The 23,669-nt window shown below is 40.9% G+C and overlaps 1 protein-coding gene across 3 annotated transcripts in view; it reads right to left on the bottom strand.

The window, feature by feature from the left end:
• FHOD3 (formin homology 2 domain containing 3) overlaps window positions 1-23,669 on the bottom strand; it is a 406,197-nt gene that overhangs the window by 79,284 nt on the left and 303,244 nt on the right. The window contains exons 12-15 of one of the 3 annotated variants that reach the window (XM_082479632.1): window positions 18,591-18,692; window positions 15,908-16,285; window positions 12,576-12,701; window positions 504-638 (exon numbers count right to left, since the gene is read on the bottom strand). In XM_082479632.1, the coding sequence (XP_082335758.1) occupies window positions 504-638; window positions 12,576-12,701; window positions 15,908-16,285; window positions 18,591-18,692 (741 nt within the window). The remainder of the gene's footprint in view (window positions 1-503; window positions 639-12,575; window positions 12,702-15,907; window positions 16,286-18,590; window positions 18,693-23,669) is intronic. The other 2 variants (XM_082479633.1, XM_082479634.1) reach the window with 2 other exon arrangements.

The raw sequence follows: 23,669 nt of genomic DNA, 5'->3' as shown, positions 1-23,669 counted from the left end.
CTATCGGTTGCTGCTTCCAGGAGGAAGAGACATATGTTTAGCAAAGCAGGAAAAAATGCAGTTTAAAAACACTACTATACATCCTGAGACCTCAGAATATTTTTACTTCACAGAACATAAAAGTAAAAAGATGTCTTAGTGCTGTCCCGTCCTCCCTTCTTGATGCCTTCCTCCCACTGTTTCATTTACAAATCCTATGTCTCACTAGAGATTATACTTTGAGAAGTATATTAGTTAATAAAACCTGGACTCTGCAGATATCTAGTCCGTATAATTGGCAAATACATAGCTGTCTTTAAAAAAAAATATGCTGGTTCATTAAATGCCAAAATTCATCACAATGTGTTTAATAGATCAGTTCTTAAGACACTTAGATCAAGAACGGCATCTAAAGAGACATGCAAACTATTCATCAATTCAATTATTTTGTAATTGAATGTCTCAAAGATTTACAGACCCATCACACATTAAAGCAACAGACCGAGAGCAAATTTGGTTCCTACTTGAATTTGTTTCTTTCTTCACGTTCTATCCTTTGCAACCTCTCTTCTCTCTCCTTACGTCGTCTTTCTCTTTCTGCTGCCAAGGACTCCTGGTGCTGCCGAAAAGATGATGTAAGGAGACCACCCAAAGCTGGCCTGCAGAGGAGGAAGATCAGATTTCTCAGTGTCACTTTTATTGATTATACTGGCAAAAAATGAGTAGCAATCATTCAGTAAGTAACATAATCCCAACCAACACAATGACATGGCAATATTTATGTACGGATGCTTCAAAGCACTGGCTAAGTATCTTTTTGCTAAATTGATTTTAGATACTGTGATGAGCTTAAGAACAATAGATAGGGTAGGCTTCTTAAATTGCCAAATTTCTGAAACACAAATAAAGTACGTGTAAGAATTCTTCAGTCTATTTCAACTGCAATATTGTCATATTGTCTAAATAATTTTTTTTTTTACTGTATAATCCTATTAACTGAAAAGCTGAATCCTGTAATGGATTTTTTAACTTTAAAAAAAAAAGCTGGAATATTTTTTCAGCATTTTCCAAACACGTTGTGCAATGATGTTAAAAACAGATGTGTCACAAACACCTGAGAATCCTGTATACAGAAAAACAAAAGTAAAAGAAGATGTCAGAACTACCCTTCAGAATTTCAATGCTCTCTTCAGTAGGGGCATATTTTTCCTTTACATATTAACAAATTCTGTAATTGTGATTTCCTTGCTGCATGTGCTGCAAGAGCAAAATGAATCACGTATAGCAATATATCAGTAAAACACATAGGGACAGTACAGCTAGTTATAATAATCATTAAGTGGCACGAAAACAGTTTTAAAAGAAATCAGAGGAAATGGGGCTGGAGGAGAACAGATTACCCATCTTCCTCTCCTTGCTCAGGGCAGGATTTAATTTTCTTGAACCATTCTTGAAAACTGTTTGTCTGATCTGCCTTAAAAATCCTTAATGATGGACCTACCACATCCACCTAGTGCTTAAACACCCCTGCCAGCAAGAAAGGCTTCTTTGCTGTGTAACATAATTTTATTTATTTATTTATTGCTATTTAGACCCGTTTGTTCTTGTTCTGTCCACAGTGAACAAAAAAGAAGAGTTTACTACCACACGCTTTATGGCTAAGCAAGAATTAGTCTGGAAGGCGACTTTCTCTGCAGTCCTCTGACCATAACTGTAAATGTAAAGGTAAATGATATTTTCTCTGACATGCAACAGCTTCAAGTAGCAAATACATTTTAAAAAAAGCTATATTTGTATTCACTTATAGTTTGGTCTTGACACAGATTTTTAATTTTTTTTCACTGTAAGTACTACTTTGGCTAGGAGAGTGGCTCCTCTTACACACATCTTTCCCCCAACATGGTGGTATTGGTACCACCAACCTCTCACGTGGCAATAGAGTGACCTCAGAGTAAACATGTCTTTCTTTCTGTCTCTTAGACAAGAAAAATCTTTTTTGTACAGGGTAGCTTTATACAGATGTAAATGTATCCACACTGATTGAATTAGACTGATAAAATCAAAAAGACATAACTCATGTAGAGTGGTTTCTGTGCATTGTTGTAACATGAGTTTTGCAATGAAAGGATTAATGAGAGAAATAGATACTGCCTTTTCTGAAAAGAAACTAAATGCTGTCTGAAGGAAGGCTCCCAAACCAGCAATGCAGACCTGAAGACATTTTCATTATTTTTAAGAACTGAGACCCTTTTCCTTAATTATTTGTATGCCTATGGCCGCACAATGTAGACTTTTAGTGTAACAGCACCAGTTCACCAGTGAAAATAGGTGCAGGAGAAGACAAAAACACTAATGCAAACCTATTGTCCCTGAGTGTCCGTGTCTGTGTGAGCAGGAATGCCACAAAACACAGTCATTTCAGCCCCACTGGCAGCAGGGCAGTATGAATATAATTTCAATTATTTCAATAAATTGAATTTCAATATGTCAGATCCCACCCGCATAAACATTACATAAGATGGTATAAAACTTGATATTCTGTAAGCCTCCCTGCTGGCACTCCTCCAGAGCTATAGTATCAATGCTGGATCACACTCAAAACCATAAAAATCTCTAATATGCCTCAGCACTAAGAAAAAAGGAAAAAATCCCCAAACCCTGACAGTCAAGTATGTGCGGTGAATTTTCCCTTGAACATATTTTAAACTTATTTTAACCTATGACGTTTTACTGCATGTCGCAAGAGAAAGCTCTCAGCAGAAACCGTGGCACCACTGTGATAAGACTCAAGAACTAGAGCTCCATCCCTGTGGTAGCATGAAAAAACATGGCAATAAGGTTGGATATATCATCAGAAATTGCCCTAGCAAGGGGAAAAATGGACAGTGCCTTCACATGAAAACATCTGGAAATAAACTGGAAGAGATGCAAAAAGAGGGTCCCTGTCAAGTCTGTGCTCGTATCTGCTCCATGTATTTAGTCTGCTATCCCACCCCGTCCCATCCCATCCAGCTGCCCTGAAGTTTGCAAACCCCATTTGGAGTCAAAGGAAGTTATGACTTAATTGAACCTGAAGAAAAATTAAAGGGGAGGATGGGGTGATGCTCTGAGACCAAAAGAGTGATTGTAGGTCTGCACAGTATCTACCAGGTTGGAAACCTTCAGCTCTGGCTAAGCTCCACAGTAAATACACGTTCTTATCCAAGGGATTACAGGGGAATCACAGGCTGATGTGCAGCTCAGTCCTGCAGACGGGATTCTAACCTGACCCTGGTAGCAAAATGTCTCCACATGCCAAAACACCTTGTTTGGAGGTTTGATCTAGCACAGTTTGGCTAGCGATGCTCACTTGGCTAAAATCTGCAGATGTATGAGCAGCAGCCTCACAATCTAAACAAAAGATCCCCAACCATAGAGCCAGAAAGAAAAGCCAATGCCTAAGAATCCGAAAATGAATATCCATGTGCCACATTAGCTTGCCACCTCTTGGAAACTAATTAAATTAATAATAACTAGCCAAAACTTGCTATTTCCCACTGGCTGTTTTATGAGGCCGTAGTTCAGCTGAGTTACGAGCTACAGTACAGCGTGCACACCCCCCCACCCCCCCGATTCAATTCATTTGTCCCAACCGCAGTCAGTTCTGGACTGCCATATTGCATACAACAGTTTAGTGCACGAAATGGTCAGAACTAACAGTCAAAGCTGTGAAAAGTTTCTGCTGAAACAGATAGATCCTGCACTGTCCAGACACTCAACTGGACACGTCCCCTCCATGAAGACCACACCTCACGCCAAATGCTGAGACCTTCTGTCTTACGAACTGTCCTGACCTCAAAGCTTCACTGTTGCTATCAAACACTGCACCTCAACTGCCATTTGGGTGCATCAATCCTCTTTTTAATGAGAACTGCAACTGTAAATGAGGAGATTTTAGTATCTAATAAACTCTACCCTTCATTTTCTACATGTGCATAAACCAAACCTGGAGGAAACAGGTGTTACTCTCAGGGCGTACAACCCTGTACAACAGCCAGAAGGAAAGGCAAGCAGCACGAGGTATTCCTTAAATATTCTAAACAATTTGAAAGGGGATTTGTCTATGTTTGGTTTGTCTGTAAAATCTGGGGGTTTGCCTCTGTATCCCCCCGGCAATAAGGCCTCCCCTTGCGCCAAACTCATACTTGAATTGCAAATGGCAGTGGGACTGGCCAAACCAGCTGGCGGGAAGGCTTGGGCTGAGCCTTCAGGTAATTTTTGTGCTTTGACGCTGTTTGAAGGGTGACAGTACCTTCAGGCCTCAGGAATATTTAAGTCTTACTGCCGTAGGCCGCACCTTAAAAATGGGTAAGCAAGAAAAAGGCTAAAAAAAAATATCTGGCATTGAATCAAAGGTGGTAAGAGATTTTAACAGAAAAGAGTATGTGGCTACTCAATGAAAGCATAATAGAGTGATCACTCACAAAACGGGGTTACAGCTAACATATGCCAGCATTTTAATGTTGGTGTCATATGTTACCAACTGGTAATACCAACCATTTGTTCAGTTCTACAAATACAATCCAGAAGGATCCTTACGCTGACTACTATTTTTAGTCTGTAGAGAACACAAGGCTATTAAGAATGGACTGTTAATGCAAAAATACTAAGAAAAGCTTTCTTCTGCCTGCTGTTAAAACCAGCAAAAGTTAAACAAGCTATGTTATTATACTCTCATTCCAGAAAGAAAACACGCAGTAAGAATATGTCTAAGTCTGGGAATTTGTGAATATAAGTCCACACCAGGGCATTAGGACCTGGGGTCAAAGAGGTCATTAGTTACTTATGTTGGAAAAAGATATGAAAGAGCAAAGAATACACATACACACAAAAAAAAAAAAAAAGGAAAAAGAAGGCAACAAAAATATACACAGGGTAGAGGATACAAAACGAAAACATTGATTGCACGGCAAAACTCTTCTGAATAAAAATTCACCTAACCTGAATTAGTAATCATTATTGAATACAAAAGTCCAGGGAGACACAAGATATCTCACACTGTTTTGCAAGTACTTGCAGTTTCCTGACAATACTCCATCACAGACTATATATTGTGAAAGGGAATATGTGATCTGAATTACCTTAATCTTGTTGAAAATTGAAGAAAAAAATATTTCTGTCTTACTCTAAGCCACTTTGTTACAGCAAAATTGCAATTATCAACTTCAAGTGTTCTTCAATCATGTTAACTCTGAAATACACTTCTTTTGTGGCTGTGTTTTCCTCTGTTAGTTGAATTTTAAAAATTGCTAAATGGAAATGGATTTCTATAGCAAGAACAAAAAATAAAAATGTATATTTTTAGGCCCTAAAAAAAAAAATTAACAGATGACTTATGAGAGGAAATCCCTCTAGGTCATAAGGTTAATATTCAGGATTTTCTTTAATATAACATGGGTCAGAATCATTAATAACCTTAATAAGGAAGCAATAATTACCCATTTTTCCAAAGTGCTCCTGCTCCAGCAGTCATGGGAATGCTACAGAGAGGGAACAACAGTCAGCAGCTCCTACTCGGCCCTTAAGTAACTCTAAATGTCTCTTGGCTTTAACAAAATAAATCTGCTTTCCAGCTTAGAAAGAGACAAAAGAGGAGGCAAAGCTGCCAAGAGCCATATTGCTTTTCACAGTTAAAGAAACTCTCTGAGTGTTATGTCTCCCTACATGACACGGCAAATTCAAAAGCGTGTTGATATAAGATTTTGCAAACAGACTAAACATTACTTGAGGAATCTTTACAAAACTTCTCTCAAAAATAAACACAAAATTGAGAGATAAAACTACTGACTAATGCTTCCTCCGAGAAAGAAATTTGAGAATGACAAAGAGAAGAACTGATTAACTTAAAGACTTTTAACAGGCCTGAGGGGCTACATTAAATACAGCTACAGGAGGGCAGAGCTGCGCGGAGCCACAGCAGTGCACAAGGACTTTCTACACACACGCTCCTCTCGCAGCCTAAGCTTCACAGGTTTTAAATTGTGTTCCTGTCTCTCTCCAACCTGCAGCTTCTCAGCCCCACACGAGTCACAAATTGCCTGGAAGTGGCTTGCAGAGCCCCCCCTTCCTCCCCACAGACCCATACTAAGGCACACGTCCTCTGAGCAGCAGCACGGCGCGCTGCGTGTTCAGCCAGCGGCACGTTGCGGTCTGAAACTGGAACCCGGCTCATGCTTTCTGCTTCAACATATGCCCTATGATAAAGCCTACAAAGCTGCAATCAAGAATACTGCTTACACAGTAGTTCGACAAGCAGCTAAAGCCAGCGTAAGCCACCGCTGCTTCCCAAATTGTAAATCATGGAGTAATTCCTAAGGTCATTTTTCCTAGTAAAATCTCAGCAATATAGTTGAGGCTTTTGCCCGGGGCCACTATTATCAAGGACCAAGCTATCCCTTCCTTGTTATGTTACTCAGAGGCAAAGATGTGCTTGGCATTTACCACAAGAAAAAAATAGCCATGGTCTCTGGTCTGAGAGCCCAGAAGTACATATTAAGACACAGAGAAGACGGTAGAAGCAGAAAGAATGGAAAGCCAAGGAAAGAGGAGCTGTTCTTGAGAGAATAGCAGCTTTGTAGGCTGTCTGGTGGGTTTTGTTTCATGGGATTCTTTTTTTTCCTTAGTGCTTAACAACTGGAGCAAGGTAATCCCAGAGTGCAGTGATAGATGGCTAATGAAAAAAAAAGAAAAGAAACGTCTTTCTGCCAAGAAACGTCATCCAGCAGCATCTCCCCGGTGTTGTGAATTACAGGGACCTTTAATTTTAGTAGAAAGTCTAACTGAAAAGCTGTTTAGCATTCTCAAGCAGGCTTTTTTTTTGTGTGTTTGTTTTGCTTTTAGGACACACAAATTTGAAACAAAAGCACCAGATTGACAGAAAAATCACTGCTTCAGGCACCTGGAGAGTGCCTCCAAAGGCACAAACTCAAAAGTATTTGCAGACTTTTGCTGCACTTCATGTTTATGCTTCAGGTATGGTGTTTAAAGTGTATTTAAAATCAGTGGAGAAAAACTCACCTATAATCTAGTCATGCTAATCTCAATGTCTGTGTGCACTCGCTGTAGAAATAAATGCGTGAAGGTTCATTTCCTTTAAAAGATACATAAGAACATGGAGATGAACACTCAACATTTAGGGCCTTGTGTATTGGGTTTGCGTGGCAAGGTTTTGGTAGCAGGGAGGCTACAAGGGTGGCTTCTGTTAGAAGCTGCTAGAAGCTTCCCCCATGTCTGATAGAGCCAATGCCAGCCAGCTCCAAGATGGAGCTGCTGCTGGCCAAGGCCAAGCCCATCAGCAGTGGTGGTAGCGCCTCTGAGATAACATACTTAAGAAGGGGAAAAAAATTGCGCAACTGCAGTGGGAGAGAGCAGTGAGAATACTCTGCAGACACCAAGGTCAGTGAAGAAGGAGGGGGAGGAGGTGCGCCAGGCATTGGAGCAGAGATTCCCCTGCAGCCCATGGTGAAGACCATGGCGAGGCAGGCTGTCCCCCTGCAGCCCACGGAGGTTAACTGTGGAGCAGATACCTACCTGCAGCCCATGGAGGACCCCATGCTGTAGCACGTGGATGCCCAAAGGAGGCTGTGACCCTGTGGGAAGCCTGTGCTGGAGCAGGCTCCTGGCAGGACCTGTGGACCTGCGGACAGAGAGGAGCTCACGCTGGAGCAGGTCTGCCAGCAGGACTTGTGACCTCATGGGGGACCCATGCTGAAGCAGTCTGTTTTGAAGGACTGCACCCTGTGGAAGGGACCCACACTGGAACAGTTCATGAAGAACTGCAGCCCCTGGGAAGGACTCAGGTTGGAGAAGTTCATGGAGGATTGTCTCTAGTGGGAGGCACCCCATGCTGGAGCAGGGGAAGAGTGTGAGGAGTCCTCTCCCTGAGGAGGAAGGAGCGGCAGAGACAACGGGTGATAAACTGACCACAACTGCCATTCCCGGTCCCCCTATGCTGCTCAGTGGGAAGAGGCAGAGAACTGGGGAGTGACGTGGAGCCTGGGAAGAAGGGAGGGGTTGGGGAAAGGTGTTTTAAGATTTGGTTTTATTTCTCATGATCCTACTCTGATTTGATTGGTAATAAATTAAACCAATTTCCCCAAGTCAAGTCTGTTTGGCCGTGATGGTAATTGCTGAATGATCTCTCCCTGTCCTTATATCTCAACCCACGAGCTTTTCGTTATATTTTCTCTCCCCTATCTAGATGATGAGGTGGAGTGATAGAGCAGCTTTGGTGGGCACCTGGTGCCCTGCCAGGGTCAAGCCACCACACCCTGCATCACAGGAGCCCAAGGTAATGTACTGCGGTAGATCATAAAGCAAGCAAGACGGAAAACAGACTAAGGGATGCGAAACACACTTCATCTTTCCTATGTCTATTTTCTAACAGTCTGGAAAAGTTGGAGAGTGCATCAAAATTTGCAAACACCATAGCAGGCCCTTACCAAGCTTGGAGATTTGGAAGAACTTCAGAGGGACCAGCCAGAGGTGGAGACTAAGTTCACACTGACTGGCCAAGAAGATCCAAAAGCGGAGGTTTGCAAGCTGAACTTTCTAGCATTTGATTTAACAGAGGCAAGAGAATGGGGACCATGAACTCCTGCTGCCTCGGCACACAGTGCCCTGAGTAGAAGGCTTTTCGAGTTAGGCTAACTGCACTACCGTCTGACTATCAAGCCCAGTGGGAATAGTCTCCTGGCAAACGCATCAAAAGAAACCTACCTCGGCAAACACAAGCAGCATATTTTTCTGGCAACTGAATGAATTAAAGCTCGTGCTAAATTCAGGAGCTCTTGCTTTAGAAGTTAGACTCCTTCAGGTTCTCCTCTAACTGGCCATGACCAACAACTCATACACTTCACCACCAAAAACACACTATGAGGGGGTGTGAAGCTTTACAAGTTGAGTTTGCTGTCCTGCTACAGATTCCAGGCTGCAGCTTTCACTTTGAGTGACCGTCTTAGATTCAGAGTCTGAGAAGGCAATCTTTGGCTACACAGAAATATCCTAGGTTTAAGAACAAGGCATGGAAATACAGACGAGTCTTACAACATCTTCTTTCCCAGGCAAGGCAGCAACTTGGAGGTATGGGAAAATGCTTTTCTCCCTGGTGTGCTGCAGCCATGTCTTGTTCTTCCCCTTTGTAACCAAAATTTATGCAGTTAAGAAATTGAGGTGGGTAATTTTGTTTTTCTTTAGGAACTGGGGAGAGAGTTAATTGGTGATTTAAGTCATGAAGGGTGGGGCCAGTATATTTATGGAGCAAAGCAGTCTCTGGCAGTTGAATACAGGTGGACTGGCTTATACTTCTTATACATCAGGAGCAACTTTCACAAGCAGAGAGATATGAGAGAACCAATGTACCCTTTTCTTCTCTCCCAACGAAGGGCTGAACAGAAAGTGCCCTGCAATGTGCCCTCCTTCAGCAGGATTCCCATGGCTGCAGTATGCACTGCAGAAACATGGCTCTCCACGGGGGACCCACATAAATGAAAGAGAACAGCACTACTGCAAGAAGTTGGCAAAAGGTTGCAGCTGATTTTAGAAACCGAGAAACAGTCAAGTAAGCCTTTTCTTCTGCTGTACAATCAGAAATATATACATTATGTGGATTTCAAAGAACAAAATCTTGTTACTGTTGCACTGAATTATACTGCTCTTTCGGATTCCCTACTGATCGTAGCCAAAGAGGGTTTTAAAAATATGTATGTCAAAATGTCAACCAAACTGCTTCTTTCCACCTAAGTTGTAGCTCTTGTTTACATAAGCAAAATGCAGCCAAGGGTTTGAAAGGCCCGTCAGGGCAACTGAATGGAGCATGAATCATTTCGCTGGGCACTGGTCTAAATGCTGCTTCTTCCTTCCTCCTCGTTCTCGAAGGTCAGATAAACAGTACCAGGAACTGCATCTGAAGCTCTTCCCTGGATGATAAAAGACAGGAATTTTTCTGTGGAGGCTTTGGATAACTGCAGTCGTAAGCTGAAAGCAGAAAACTCACCTTGGAGCTCGCCAGAGATATGCATCTGCTTCTTATCAAGTGTCTTCCTCTCCCCCCCTCATCTTTTAACTTTTTTTGTGTGTTTGAATCCATGTAAATTTTTACCATCAGGAGGTAGGAAATAATGTTTACATAATCTAAAGCAAACACCATTGATAGAATACTGTGAAAACTTCCACAATAGTTTCCACTTACTAATTAGTGCTGAGTGTTGCATCATGCACTACACAGCCTACTCTCCACTGCACAAAATTCTATCCATCAATCTCTGCGTGGGCATTTTGACAACCCATGTCTTTCAGGAAAATGAAATAAAAGCAGGCTTCTGCCCTTCTTCAAAGCAGTCACACCATTAAAGCCTGCTAAACTATACATCTGTAATGGCAGCACATTCAAAAAGATGACTTGATGCAAAATGTCACCTGAACCTGCAAATTTAATTATGTTTCAAGAAATACCCACATCTATTCTGCCGGCAACGTACAGCTATGGCGTGCACACGTTTTTCACATTTCTCAGAGACTAATATACAAAAAGCATCAGGTTGTAACATCCCTCAAATATAAGAATGCAGAAGTCCCGGTGAGTTCAACTACCAAGAATAGCAAGCTGCAAATTTACATAAGAGGAAAGAGCAGTGAATGCAATGTGAAGGAAAGAAAGAGATGCAACTCCAAACAATGTGTTCAGACACTTAAAACATGTAAGAGAGATCTGATAGTTGAAGGCAGAGCACTTTCCAGTTTCACAGAGAAAAGCAGAACAAGGTGTAATGGCTGGAAGACGCTGCTAGACAAACTGACCTCAAAATATGAAATATCTTCCTAGCAGCGATGATAAATACTGGAATGTTTTCCAGCAGAAGTCATGTGCAGCCACTTGAAAACATGTGAAGGTACAGGGGGCTTTCATTTAGCTTCTGTGAGACTCATTACAGGTCACAACAGATGATTACGAGAGCTCCCCTCTGGCCTGACTCTCCATGAATCTGCGAATTTTACAGCTTCGTCCTGTGGGGCCAAGGCATTTTGGCTCCAAACCAGCAACGCACTTACGCGCATGCCTCACTGAAAGCTCGCTTCCTTTACTGGAGCAGGGCCATCGCGATCAACCTCTTTCAGGACAGGCCCAGCGATCTTTAGCCATCTGAGCATTTGACGACTTTGGGGTTTCTTTGCTGCAGTAGCAATCAGAAGCTTACAACAGCAGGGGCTTAAAAAGCTGAAACTTCAAACGCAGTGGGATACCTTTAATTCTTGCTTATCTTGCATCTATTTTGCTGAGGTAAAAGGGGGTGAAAATGCCGGTTTACAGATTTTTATTATGGCTTCACTTGGCAATAATTTAATTCAGATCAGGAAAGACAAATCAAGGCAAGTTACTCTAAGAAGATGAGCAAATGAAAAATGATGCCTTCCTCTGAAGATAAACTTAATGTAATTACTCACTTGAAAAAAAGGATTAAATCAATACCTTATGGCTCGAAATACATACATGCTGGAAGAACCTAACTCGAATCATTCTGTGTAGTAGAATAGAAAGGATGTGAAGCATTAGGTGGGTTCAAACATATACATACACACAAAACATATATAAATGTATTTCTATACACATACAGATATATTCAAAAATATCATTAATAAAAATTAACTGGAATATAGACAAAGGATCCTGAAAAAACCTTCAGTTTAAAAAAAGGGTGGGAGATGGAATTTTTATGAATTGGAGGCCAGTCCGGCAACAAACAATCCAAAGCCCATCTGGCCTAATTGGAAATTAATTAAATTATTATATTAAATTATTTAATTAAATCAATTAAAAACTTCTACCTTTCCTCCTTAAACTCAGCATGACATCCTTTGAAACTGTCATTTACTTTCAGGTTGTAATGGTCAGTTAATTTCTGGTGGTCCAAATCTCTTGTCAAGAATTTGTTTCTTGTATCCGTAACATTTTCCTAATAATTTTTCTTCCCCTACTACCTTACATAATTCAAAAGAGTATTTTGATTGTTCAAAATACTACTTTTTTGTTGCTGGTGTGGGGTTCTTTTTTATATTTTAAAGTGAGCTGATAACTGGTAGGTTAGTTTTGCCCTTGAAGAAATACAATGAGATACATCATGTATTTTCAAGGAAGGGCAAAATTATGGCCTAGGAAATTCTGAGCTAAGCACATTTCCAAGATTTTATAGTTGATTTAAAATGATAGAACTGAAAATAAATGTCTGAATTTATTTTAAAAAATGGAAAGAAATAAAATGTGCTTCAATTCACCTTTTAATACTTAGAACAGCATATGTGTGAAACAACTCTGTTTTATCCATTTAAGTGGAAGAAGAAGTAGTAGGATGGAAATACATCCAGCCTTTAACACCAAGTCAGAGAAAGGCTTGAGAATGAGTGGGAAATGAACAAGTCTAGATTTTTGTACCTTCTCTTTCCAATGTTAGAAAAGACCTGGCTACAAGATATTTCCAATACCCATTCAGAACAGCTTACACTTATCTCCTTCCTCCTGTCTAGAAAGGAACTGTTGTTAAAACGCTGATTAATTTACAAACCTGTCAGATTTGGTCTCTTGAGGCGGTGACAGAGTTGTCCCATAACGAGAAGTGGGTGTCGCAGGGGCACTCACACCAGCGTAAGGTCGTGGAGAAGAATAAGAGCTGCTGCCATAGCTATTGTATCTGAAGCAATGGGAAGGGAAGTGGGAGAAAGGGAGAGACAGAAAGAATTCATCAGCAAGCAGCCACGCAACAGAAAGTCCTCGTTTAGGGGTTGGTGGTAACCCCATACCCCAGAACTTTTCAAACATCCACCTTCTGAAAATATTGCTCTAATCCCAGGAAAACAGCAGCTCTCCCACGACATGATCTGAACACGGGCATCCATGATTTGCAAATGTTTGCATTATAAATGAAAAGCATCCACATTCTTTTCAATTAAAGCAGGCAGTATTTTCTTTCCCCTCCCCCAACATAAGCCATAGCTTATGTGCCATTTCTTACAATGTCTGTAAAAAATCATCACCATGGTTAAAAAGACATGTCTCCGGAAGCATGGCTTTAGGAATTTCTACCAGCCATTCCCTCCATTAAAAAAAAAAAAACAAAAACCTGCTTGACTTCAATGTGAGCTTGCTGATCAAAGAGAAATTGTTTCCAGGACTCCTGGAACAGCCACCTCCCCAGAGTCCCTTGTATCAATGTTTTCATCCTGGCTCCAATACTGAATAGAAAAGGCAGTTGCATTGCTCTGCTTTGCCTTTTAACCGTCGTACTTAAACAGCATGTCAAGGAGAAATTCCTGATTTGGAAAAATGTTAACATTTCTGTTCACAGATGATACCATTTTCCCACGGGGAAAGAGCCTGATGCTCTGTAGGTGATGTCTTCCACAAGGCCAACTCATCCAAATGACAAAATTCACTTCAGGAAAAAGGGCAACATCATTTTCCTCATTATAATTCATAAGTTATAATATATGCCCCTGCACCGTATCTTTTCTCTGCTGCTTCTTCTCCCACACACATCAGCACTCAGTAATTTCACTCAGCAATTTTATTTGAAAAGGCGGGTTGGTTTCCTTCAGCTCCATTTAGCACACTCGTCTAGTCATGCAAAATTTCATTCAGAGTTTCAAGCTTCATTCCTTAGGGTCCAGCAGCACTGCTGCCTGCCAAGGCCCGTGTTAAAATCAGAATAGATTTCAGTTAGGGGTTTTTATAATGGAAGGCTTCGTGTTTTAGAGAACACACCCCCTTTGCAACAATTCCACGTTTACGTTTTAGAAAACACCCCAGCACCACCATCTGTTTTTGAGACACCATGCTGACTGCCCAGGAACAAGGGAATGATTTGGGGAAAAAAATGGTAACGTGCACGTTTCTGAGCTACAAAAGGAATTTTGCTGAATGGGAAATAATTGCTTTCCTGGCATTCCTGCCCTAGAAGAAAACTAACTAGAAACTGGAGATGGTGGCCTGGTGGAGGGTTGTGTAGCTGGGCAGTGCACAGACCTGGCACGGGTCTTCCCTCTTGCAGGCTCAGCTCAGAAAATGTTCTACCTGTGCCCATACTGACTGAGTGATGAGAACAACTCAGAGCTCATTTGGTGTGTTCCTGAGACTAACAGAAACCTCCATTTCTATCAACGGAATGCAGACCTTCTTATCAACCATTGCATTTGCTTTTCTTCTCCTCTCCCCCATGAAAAAGCTGACACAGGGCAGTATCCTTTTTTAGACTAAGGAATTTCAATTAGTCCAAAGATAACTCATAAAAATGGAGAGAACATACCTTCTATGGACTCAGACCTAAAAGTACTAACAAAATCAAATTCAGAGGGACTGGCCTGGATGCAGCAACCCTATATATCAAATTTAGAGGGAGACAGAGATGCTGGAAGAGTAGCGAGGCAAAACCTCCACACCAGGGTAAGTCTGTATCCTGTACACAATCCATTTTCCCTTCTTGTCTCATATACCAATGTAGATTCAATGGCCTTGTCCCAGAAGCCCTCACTCTGAAGAAATCCCAGACATTAACCTCTTTTATGAACACATTACTGCCCAAATCATGCAAGCTTTGCTCTCCTTTTTCTCCAAATAAACCCAGCACAATTCTCCCCCACACCACTCCCTTGATCCTATGTGGTAACTAGAAGCACAAGGATGGTTGGAGGAAAAAAAAAAAATCACTGGAGAAATACTAAATATTCTAGGAACAGGAGGTATTTAGGAATCTACTCTCTAAAAAGTATAACTCTAACAGCAGCAGCAATGAGAGAGCAATAAAAGAGTGTGAGAGGCCTAAGGGAAAATTGCACCTATGCAGGAAAATGTGAATTTAGAGGAATCTCGGCGTTCAAGCTGCAGGTAAGGAAAGATGTGGACTAAGTCTCTTGTCAACAGCTACTTGGATTTACAGGCTTTTCAGTGAAATGAAAAAGCAACAAAAACCACCCACCTATTAGAAGAGAAAGATCGAAAATTAAAAGGATCAAAGGAATCAAAATATTTGTTCACATGCAGAAATTCAGAAGGACTGCTGCAGAAAGGAAGAAATAAATAGGCTCAAAATATACGCGTACATTTTCAGCACCTATTTCAAACAACACTGACCATTGGGAGAGATGGCTAAAAATCATCAACTTCTTTTAAAGGTGATTGTCTAGCACTGGTTTTAGTGCTACCTATTGTCAATCTGTTATACTTGAAAACAGATTGAGACAAACCAATTTATTTTGGGTTTTAAAAATCGTGGGATGGGGAAATTAAAAATTAAAATTAAAACCTAAGAGAAATGTATGAGGAACAACTGAACTGATCAGATGTTGTGGAGGGAAAACTGTCTATTCTGATTGCTATATTCTCTTTTTAGGGTTTAATCTACTTCTCTTATTATGAGCACGAGTTGAAATTGCACATGACAGGGATGTACACTGTAATCTAACAGCAAATTCAGGATTTGGCAGTTCAGTCTTTGAAGCCAGGATTTCACCCCTGAATTCCAAGTGCTTGATCTCTCTTGGTTTTATAGCAGAAAAGCTCCATTAATTTTCATGAAATCATGTCGGCAAATCACATTGTTGTAAATGAGAGCAAAATGGTGCTCCTTTCTGTGATCTCCCAAACCACAGGTTATTTATCTACTGCTGTATAGAGGGAGACAGGATACTTACTAACTATAGACCTTGAAGAGGAGTAAGATGAAATGAAGGCAACAAAGGCAAGGGGAGAATATCAATCAAATCAAAATACAGACTCACAGGACTAAAACTAATACAGTATGTTCTGGAAATAATACAACACAGGGAGTCCGTTATTACCACCATAAAACTCTTGAAAGGTGGTATTCATTTATCTAAACATTGTCAGCTGTATAAAATCTACCTGTTTTCCCTCATCACCTCTGCTTCCTTTTCTTTCACAGACACTGGAGACTCTTCGAAGTCGTACGAGAAGAGGTGAAAAGGAGTATGCGGTACGTAAGGTAATTTCTCCACCGTTGGAGATGCCTTTGGAGTAATGGATGCTGATGAATTTTGGGAAGAGCTTTGCAATGCTGCTGCAGGTGAAGATGGTGACGAAAGGACAGAATTATGATGAGAGACAGATGAGTCAGGCACAGAAGAGGAGCTGCTAGAAGAGCTCTTTGCTCTAGAGCAGGGGAGAGGTCTCTCAGCTGGAGAAATGGCACTGGAGATGACTGAAGAATCAGAGCACCGTGAAAGGTTTTCGTTCACAGCCTCCCGCGCACGTGGGACCCCACTGCAGGAGGAAAACATCGTGAGAAAGGGAAGGGAATGGGAAGGAGAGAAAAACAGGGAAAAGAGAGATCAGTAGATCATACCGCTTGGAGGAAAAAGAATAAAATCTAGGAGAGACAGACAAACAAAAACTTCCAAACGTAGACAATCGTTATCTTTTTTTTAAAAAAAGTAAGGAAACCCACATTTTCGTATCCCAGTGGGGTTCTTCTGGGGGTTGTAAATACCGAAGAATGGAAATGACTCAGCTTAAAGGAAAGCCCACAGGCTTCAGAACTAATTTTCACAAACCTTTTCATGACCGTATTCTGAACAATTTTCAAATATTTCAAGTTAGGTTGCAAGCACTGTCGGAGCAGCACAAAGCAGTCTCAACATGCTGGTTGACATGGTCCACAGAGACTATATGCTTCAAGATACAATCTGTATGACTGCCTCTTGAAGGACAGACATCTGATTATCATCCTTCCTGGTGATCTGATATTTTTACTAAAAAAGCTTATCCACCAAAGGCGAAAATAAAAAAATAGTCAATCAGCACTGTTCCGTCAAAATTAAGGCTGAGAATGATTTCAAAAGTGACGCCTTACCAGATCATTTGTCTAGGTATGAAGGTACTAATTTCTCTGAGTGTCAGCATCCCATGTTGGTGTTAGATAGAGACTTTCGGAGTTGCACTGAGTGCAAGAGAAAGCACAGCTGCTTTACTCTAGTGAAGGCAGGTGTTGGTGAGTAACAGAAGCAGCAAGGCAGGTGAAAAGCCATGGGATCTGCACTCCAAGGTATCTGTTTTCTCTAGTATCTCCAGCAGTGAGAAAGGGAAGAAAGCCCACCGTGCATGGGCTTTGGGCTGGATCACTCAGCAGGTGGCTGATTTCCTTCTCCTGAGACCACCTCTGCAATCCACCTACAGGCATGCAAGGCATGGCCCTTATCTGAGCGTGGGTTTCGCATAGAGTACAAAAACATAACACGTTATATACGTTAGGATATCATGAAGTTGATCAGCAGGTATATACCAGGTAATCATTCTCACAACAGAAGCACAGTAGGCAATCTGGAAGCCTTCATCTATTGCACCAGCTGGGCCGCAGGAGTCCCTGAAGCCAGGCTAGTCCTACCCATCCTGACAGCACCTAATATGAACAGCCAGGGTATGCGACAGTGACAATGAAAGGAGGTATTTAGAAAAGTCATGGGAATATCACCCGGTTATCTCAAAGCGACTATTATTTTAAAAGATCGATGACCTAAAAGCACATCGTGCCCGGTACATGCCCCTTCCTTGTCTTTTTTAACAATATTTTAGTATATTCACGTGATTTACTAATAACTTGTGTCTTAGCTTTGACTTTTGAGAATTGGATTTGAGGAAATTATCACTTAATTTTGAAATTTCAGGCAGCCATTGGCAAGATTTGCAGACTGGAAGATATTAATAACAACAGTACAGTATTTTCTTTGGAATTTGCACATTAAACAGTTTCCTTTCTTACTTCCGTGCTGTATAGCGTCTGCATGAATGTGGTTTATTTAAAAAAAAAATCCAATCTCATTTGCCGAGTTGCAAAGCCAAACAATTTAACCTAAATCAAATGGCTGTCTGGAAGAAAGAACATATTTTCTTTCTTCCCATTTATTAGGATAAAGTTGCCAGATGCCAAACCCATATATCCCTCAGAAATAAGTGGAAAATTTTACATGAGAATATTGTTTTCATAGGTGGTTTGTTTACATCTGTATATACACAGATCAGCAGGTATGTGTAAGATGATATCTATCAGCTTTGCCTCTAAGTAGTTCTTTCCTATTAAAACATGAACAAAATTGACAGAAATCCTAAGCAGCCTTCAAAAACTGTTGATCTTCTTCATAGCGACAGATATTGCTAATAAGGTTGTATCATGAAACTAAGGATGAAAACCTATGAAACCAAGCAACATCCTAGTTCAGTGAAGCCCTGCAACATTTCACCATTGCCTTAACTAAAAAGAAAAACCCTAATCCATGCTTAGAAGTTACGCTTTCTGCAAAATCTTTCAAGATTTGTGAGCGTTACTCATTTTGTGCAAAGGCAGCGAGCGCAGGCAGTTCTTAGTGCATAGAGCCTATATAATTAAACATGTTTCCATTAACACACACCCTCCCCAACAAAACTTTTAAATGCAAAAAGATTTCCTTGGGGGGTGGCTTTAAAAGGTGATCTAGGAATGGGAATGAAAAGGCAGATGCTGCTGTACGCTGTGCTGGTGAGTTCATGCCAGAGGCTGAGGAAAAGGTGGAGGGACCACGCCGAATGCTGGTACCTGGCTTGGACCTGCCTACTGTCCTCCTCCTCCCCCTCATCCTCAGTATTGGGCTCTGTGACTGGCTGTTCTTCTTCCTCCTCTTCATAGTCTTCCTCCTCTCTGAGGTCAGATCAAGGAAAGAGGCATGCAGTGGAATGGAAAGAAAGAAGGTGGAAAAGAAAACGACATGAGTCCCCAGAAAAAGAAATGCAATGAAGTTAGAAATGGAAGGAAAACACTGAGAGGGGTAGTTATGGCACTAGACAAACAGCCGTGTAAAACTTCCCACTAAGTATGTGAGGGTGAAAAGGCAGGTACCAATACAAAAGTTTTATCCTCTCCCCTATTTAGTTTTTTTACTATTGATTTTTAAGACCCCAAAGATGCCATTTTTTTTTCTCGAACTTGGCTTTCCATTTGCTGCTGCCCTACCTGCAGAGGCATTAATGGAAAACATTCACGACAACACCAACGTTCAACTCAGTAGTCATTAAGTTGTGTCTGTTTGGCTTAAAGACACAGTACACGCCGTGCTGGCATGGGACAGCTGGCACTGGACATCATGCTTTCTAAATGAACACAAATAAAGCATTCCTGTTAAGCAGCCGATAGCTCAACTGGAAAACAGAACCGGGTGAACCATTAAGTTAGAAATAACAGAGACACCAAATCAGTTCAGGACTATTTGCAAATAGCAATATTTAAGTTATTACATGTCGTATATGATTTTTTTCAGTAAAGAGTCATTAGTATGGTCAAAGCAGGCTTTGGTTCAGCAGTAATTCTGGCAGAAGAGAATTGTAAGTCACGCATAAAGCCTCCATAACCTACAAACCACATAAGTAAAAAAGAAAACTATATTAAACAAAACAAAAAAGGCTACATTGTCTGCCTCCTCTCTCTCCCATTTATGCCTTTCCTTCCCAAACACACAGACTTGTGGAAGATTTAGAAAACAGTCTCTCCTTGGACTTCTTCTGCATTTGCAGTTGATCCAGTTCTCCACTTGATTTAATGATGAATAAAATCAGGTTATGTTCCATGCAAAAAGTAAAACATACAAATAGTAATAAAGTTTGTAAGATACTCATATTCCTTGCATTTTCCTAAAAGCTAGTTTTCTTTTCTCTAATTCTGAAGGGATGCTCTGTGCATTTTTTTCCACTTAGAATTAGTTTCCATGTCGTAAGAACAATGAATATTTACAATGCAAGATCATAAACTCATCGAGTGCAATGCAAAGGGTCAATCCAAAATTTGTTGCATTTGTATGGAGTTAGTTATAGAATAATCAGGAAATGGGTAGCACCTGGAACTTTTCCAATACTCAAGCAAACATCTATAAGGTAGATGCTTTCAACCACTCCTAAGCTATCATAGTGACATAACCATCTCAGTTGTCATCTCTCCATCTCCTTGTCTTTTCCACAAACATATTATCTCCCCTATAGAGACACCTCTTGTCTTCTTCCACACACACATACATTGGTATACTGCCCCCATACACCCCCCCCCCCCCCCCAAAAAAAAAAAAAAAAAAGGAGTTGACCAAGAACAAGAGGTAATGGGCACAAACTTGAACATAGGAAGTTCCATCTTAACATGAAGAGGAACTTCTTTACTTTGAGGGTGGCAGAGCACTGGCACAGGCTGCCCAGAGAGGTTGTGGAGTCTCCTACTCTGGAGACATTCAAAACCCGCCTGGATGCCATTCTGTGCAACTTGCTGTAGGTGACCCAGCTCTGGCGGGGGGGCTGGACTAGATGATCTCCAGAGGTCCCTTCCGACCCTGGCCATTCTGTGATTCTGTAACCAGGCAGCACTCATATCATCCCTTTTTACGAGCGAGCAGCTCAATACTAGCTTTGCTCTTATCTCCTGTGAAGGGCCAATGTCTGCATCTGCCATTCCTACAGCAATCACATTTGGGAAATAACTCACGAAGCTCTGTGAGATCACGGTTCTATGATAAGTGCACAATGCATCGCATAATGCTGATAGCACAGCTATTGCTAATATGAACAAGAATGGCCTTGTTATTACTATGTTTTAAGCTTCAGATCGATGATGTCCTTGCTCTCCTCAACTGTATCAAAATGCCCAAAATCATAACAGAAATATTCATCTGATATGGCAGATCCTATAAATTTGAAAGGTTCTTTAAGAGTTTATTTGTTCACAAGAGTGCATGGTCATAAGGACAGGAGTTTATACAATATGGGTTGAACTGGGAAGCACCGGAGTTATATTGGCACTGAATGGAAAGAGAAGGTGAGAAGAAAAAAGTGTCTAGAACCGAGAGGGTTAGCATGTGGTTAAGGATCACTTTATAGCACGGGATCATCAGGCCCTTAAACTAACATTTGACAGGTGAGTGACACATCCTGGGTATTTTCCTTGAGATCTCATCATCCTGTCTTTACATCTTGTGTTTATAATTCTGAACCTACCGTTTAAAGTCTTGATACCAGGTCTTTTATTTACCAGGAGTGAAAGCTGTTCCCTTCCCCACTGTTTTTGCAATCAGTATTTATCAGAATAGGATATCTAATCGGTACCTAGAGACCCAAACCTACTTTTACCCTCTAACCTATTTTCCTAGAGCCAGCCAAAGTTTGGAACTAAATAAGGACTTACTATTCGAATTTTAGGCACATGTTTTCGAAAATGCTGAGGTTCTGCATAGAAAGTGTAAACTGTCAAGTGAACCATATATTAAATAACACAGCTGAGAAGTAATCAATTAAAATACAGTCATCTGGGTTTCTTACTGGTTTGCAAAGCATCATTCAAATCCACTATTGGGAAAATTGGATTCCCATACAATGAGCTTAATTAAAAATATCAACACACCCTAAATTAAGTAAATATAAAATAGCCTTCATAAAATTAGGATATATGACCAGTCCCTCACAAAAAAATTTACTGCACCTTACCCTGGAATGACTAGTTGTCTGCAAAAAAAAAAAAAACCAACCTGAAAACCAAGTAACTTTCAGAATTAACACAGAAACGTCCTTATAAGCTCAGGTTAACAGCTGAAAAACAAACCAGGAAACAGAGCTGTGATATACCAATTTCCAGAGCCATCAATGACATATTTTCCATAAGCACTAGCACTTACCTAAAAACATGGTTAAAACAGAAATAGCTCTTCAGAATACTTATGATAGCTATGCTTAAAGGACCTTAGCTTTTTACATACACACTCCTTTCAGGTAAGCTGTGCAATATATGCATGTACTGAAGGCTAAGTTATAAAACAGGGAATTGATTTTATCTTTAAGTCGGTTAGTATACTGAAAACCATTATCGCGTGAAGACTGGTTTGTGACCTGTAAGGTTTTGGTTTCAGTCTATAGGTAGAGACACACTCCTGCCTACAACGAGAAACAGACCAGGAGATGATATGACCTACATGGAGCTGAAGGGAATGTTTAGCCCCTGTCCTCCTTCATGATGGGTTGTGAACTATTAATAATGTTACATGAAGGAAATACTTCTGTCTGCCGTGATGTTTATCTGCAATTTCATTTTAGGAAGTAAAAAGTCAAGAGCTCGCTTCACGGATATTATGACTTGCTGTACTCTTAAAGAGCAGATCAAGAGTAATGGCCCTTAATTTGTATATTACTTGAGAATATCATATTTCAGAAGAACTATGTATGCACAGCAACCTTGTGTGGCACACTTGTTTTTACAGTTTATCATAAGCCATTAACACATGCCTAATGGGTACTGTTTCCAAGCTGAATATTTTGTTAGAAATCATTCTCTTATTGATTATTGCACATACATCTGAACTGTAGGTAACAAAAAAGAAAACTGAATTAACACGGTGAGCCCTAAGAAGTGAGCATATGCAAATCATACACACACTCCATCCTCTCAGAGCTCATGGAGTATACCAAGAAGGTGTCACACACCCATCAGAGCAACTGGCTCGGTGGACTGGCATTCCCAAGGCTGCTGGTAGCCCACAGCAGTGCCTGCTCCACAAGAGTCAGATGCTGAGATTTCAGATGGAGAAAAATAATGAAAATTATCGTTTTACTCCTGATCCAAAACGAGGACCTCAACAATCCCCTGAGACTCAGCTTTTCTTATGACAGAGGCTGCAAGTCAACTGACGTGTTCATTCCCCTTCAGCTGCCTAGTAACAGCGAAGTGGCTCTGTGGGTTCATCAGCATACCCTAACTGGTGGATTAATTTTAGAGATGCCAGCCAGATGATTCTCCTGTCAGGCCAAGGAATCTTTCCTCAAATCTCCTTGACTGCCAGATCAAAAGCTTAGAAGAAGCTTTGATTGGAAAGGTCTCTTCCTCTGCTAATATTAACTCTAGGAGGACAGCAGGTACATGGCAATGGGCTGGAAAAGCCAGAGGAAGGAGCTGGCTCTGCTTATGTAGGCTGCAGAGATGACCAGTGTTGCGTGTGGAGGTGGGCATGCTCTCCAACCTGAGGGAGCCAGGTTCGGTCGAGGGAATTTTGCACAATAGAAATAAGTGCATGCTTAGGAGAGATGCTCAGTGCTTGCAAAGTCCTCTTTCAGCAACTAAACTCAGTTTCAGACCTCTGGACTATCCCTAGAAAGTGGACCAGATTTAGATCAGAGAAGGGTAAGCTCACAGGCAGAAATCAAGTGTGTTCTTCTTTCAACCAAAGCAATACTGGCAGTTGTTTCTCAGTATTGTTTTAAAGAGCAGAGATTCTGTCCATAAAAACAGGTAGTAACTGCTGCCTAAATCTTTCCCAAAAGGTAGAAAAGGAAAATTTCCACCAGACTATTTATTAAAACAGGAAAACACCAATTACAGGCAGATGACGTTCTTGTAAAGCTCAGAACGTCACACAGACGGATCCTCTCAAGGAACAGCATATTTTTGAATTCATCTGGACCCTTCAGGGTTATGTGTACATTTGTGTGTGCAATGGAGAAGGCATGATGTGGAAAATCTCACTTTTCCACAGACACGTGCAAACTTGGTGTCAATGCAATAGTAGAATTAAATTAAGAAAAATGATACATAGGGAGGTTTTCAATTAAACTAGGTTGCAGAAGCCAGCATGTTTTTCAGTAGCACAGAGGAACCTAT

This window comes from Vanellus vanellus (genome assembly GCF_965231255.1).
Source record: "Vanellus vanellus genome assembly, chromosome: 2".
NCBI lineage: Eukaryota > Metazoa > Chordata > Aves > Charadriiformes > Charadriidae > Vanellus > Vanellus vanellus.
This window is presented reverse-complemented; position numbering and strand designations above follow the sequence as displayed.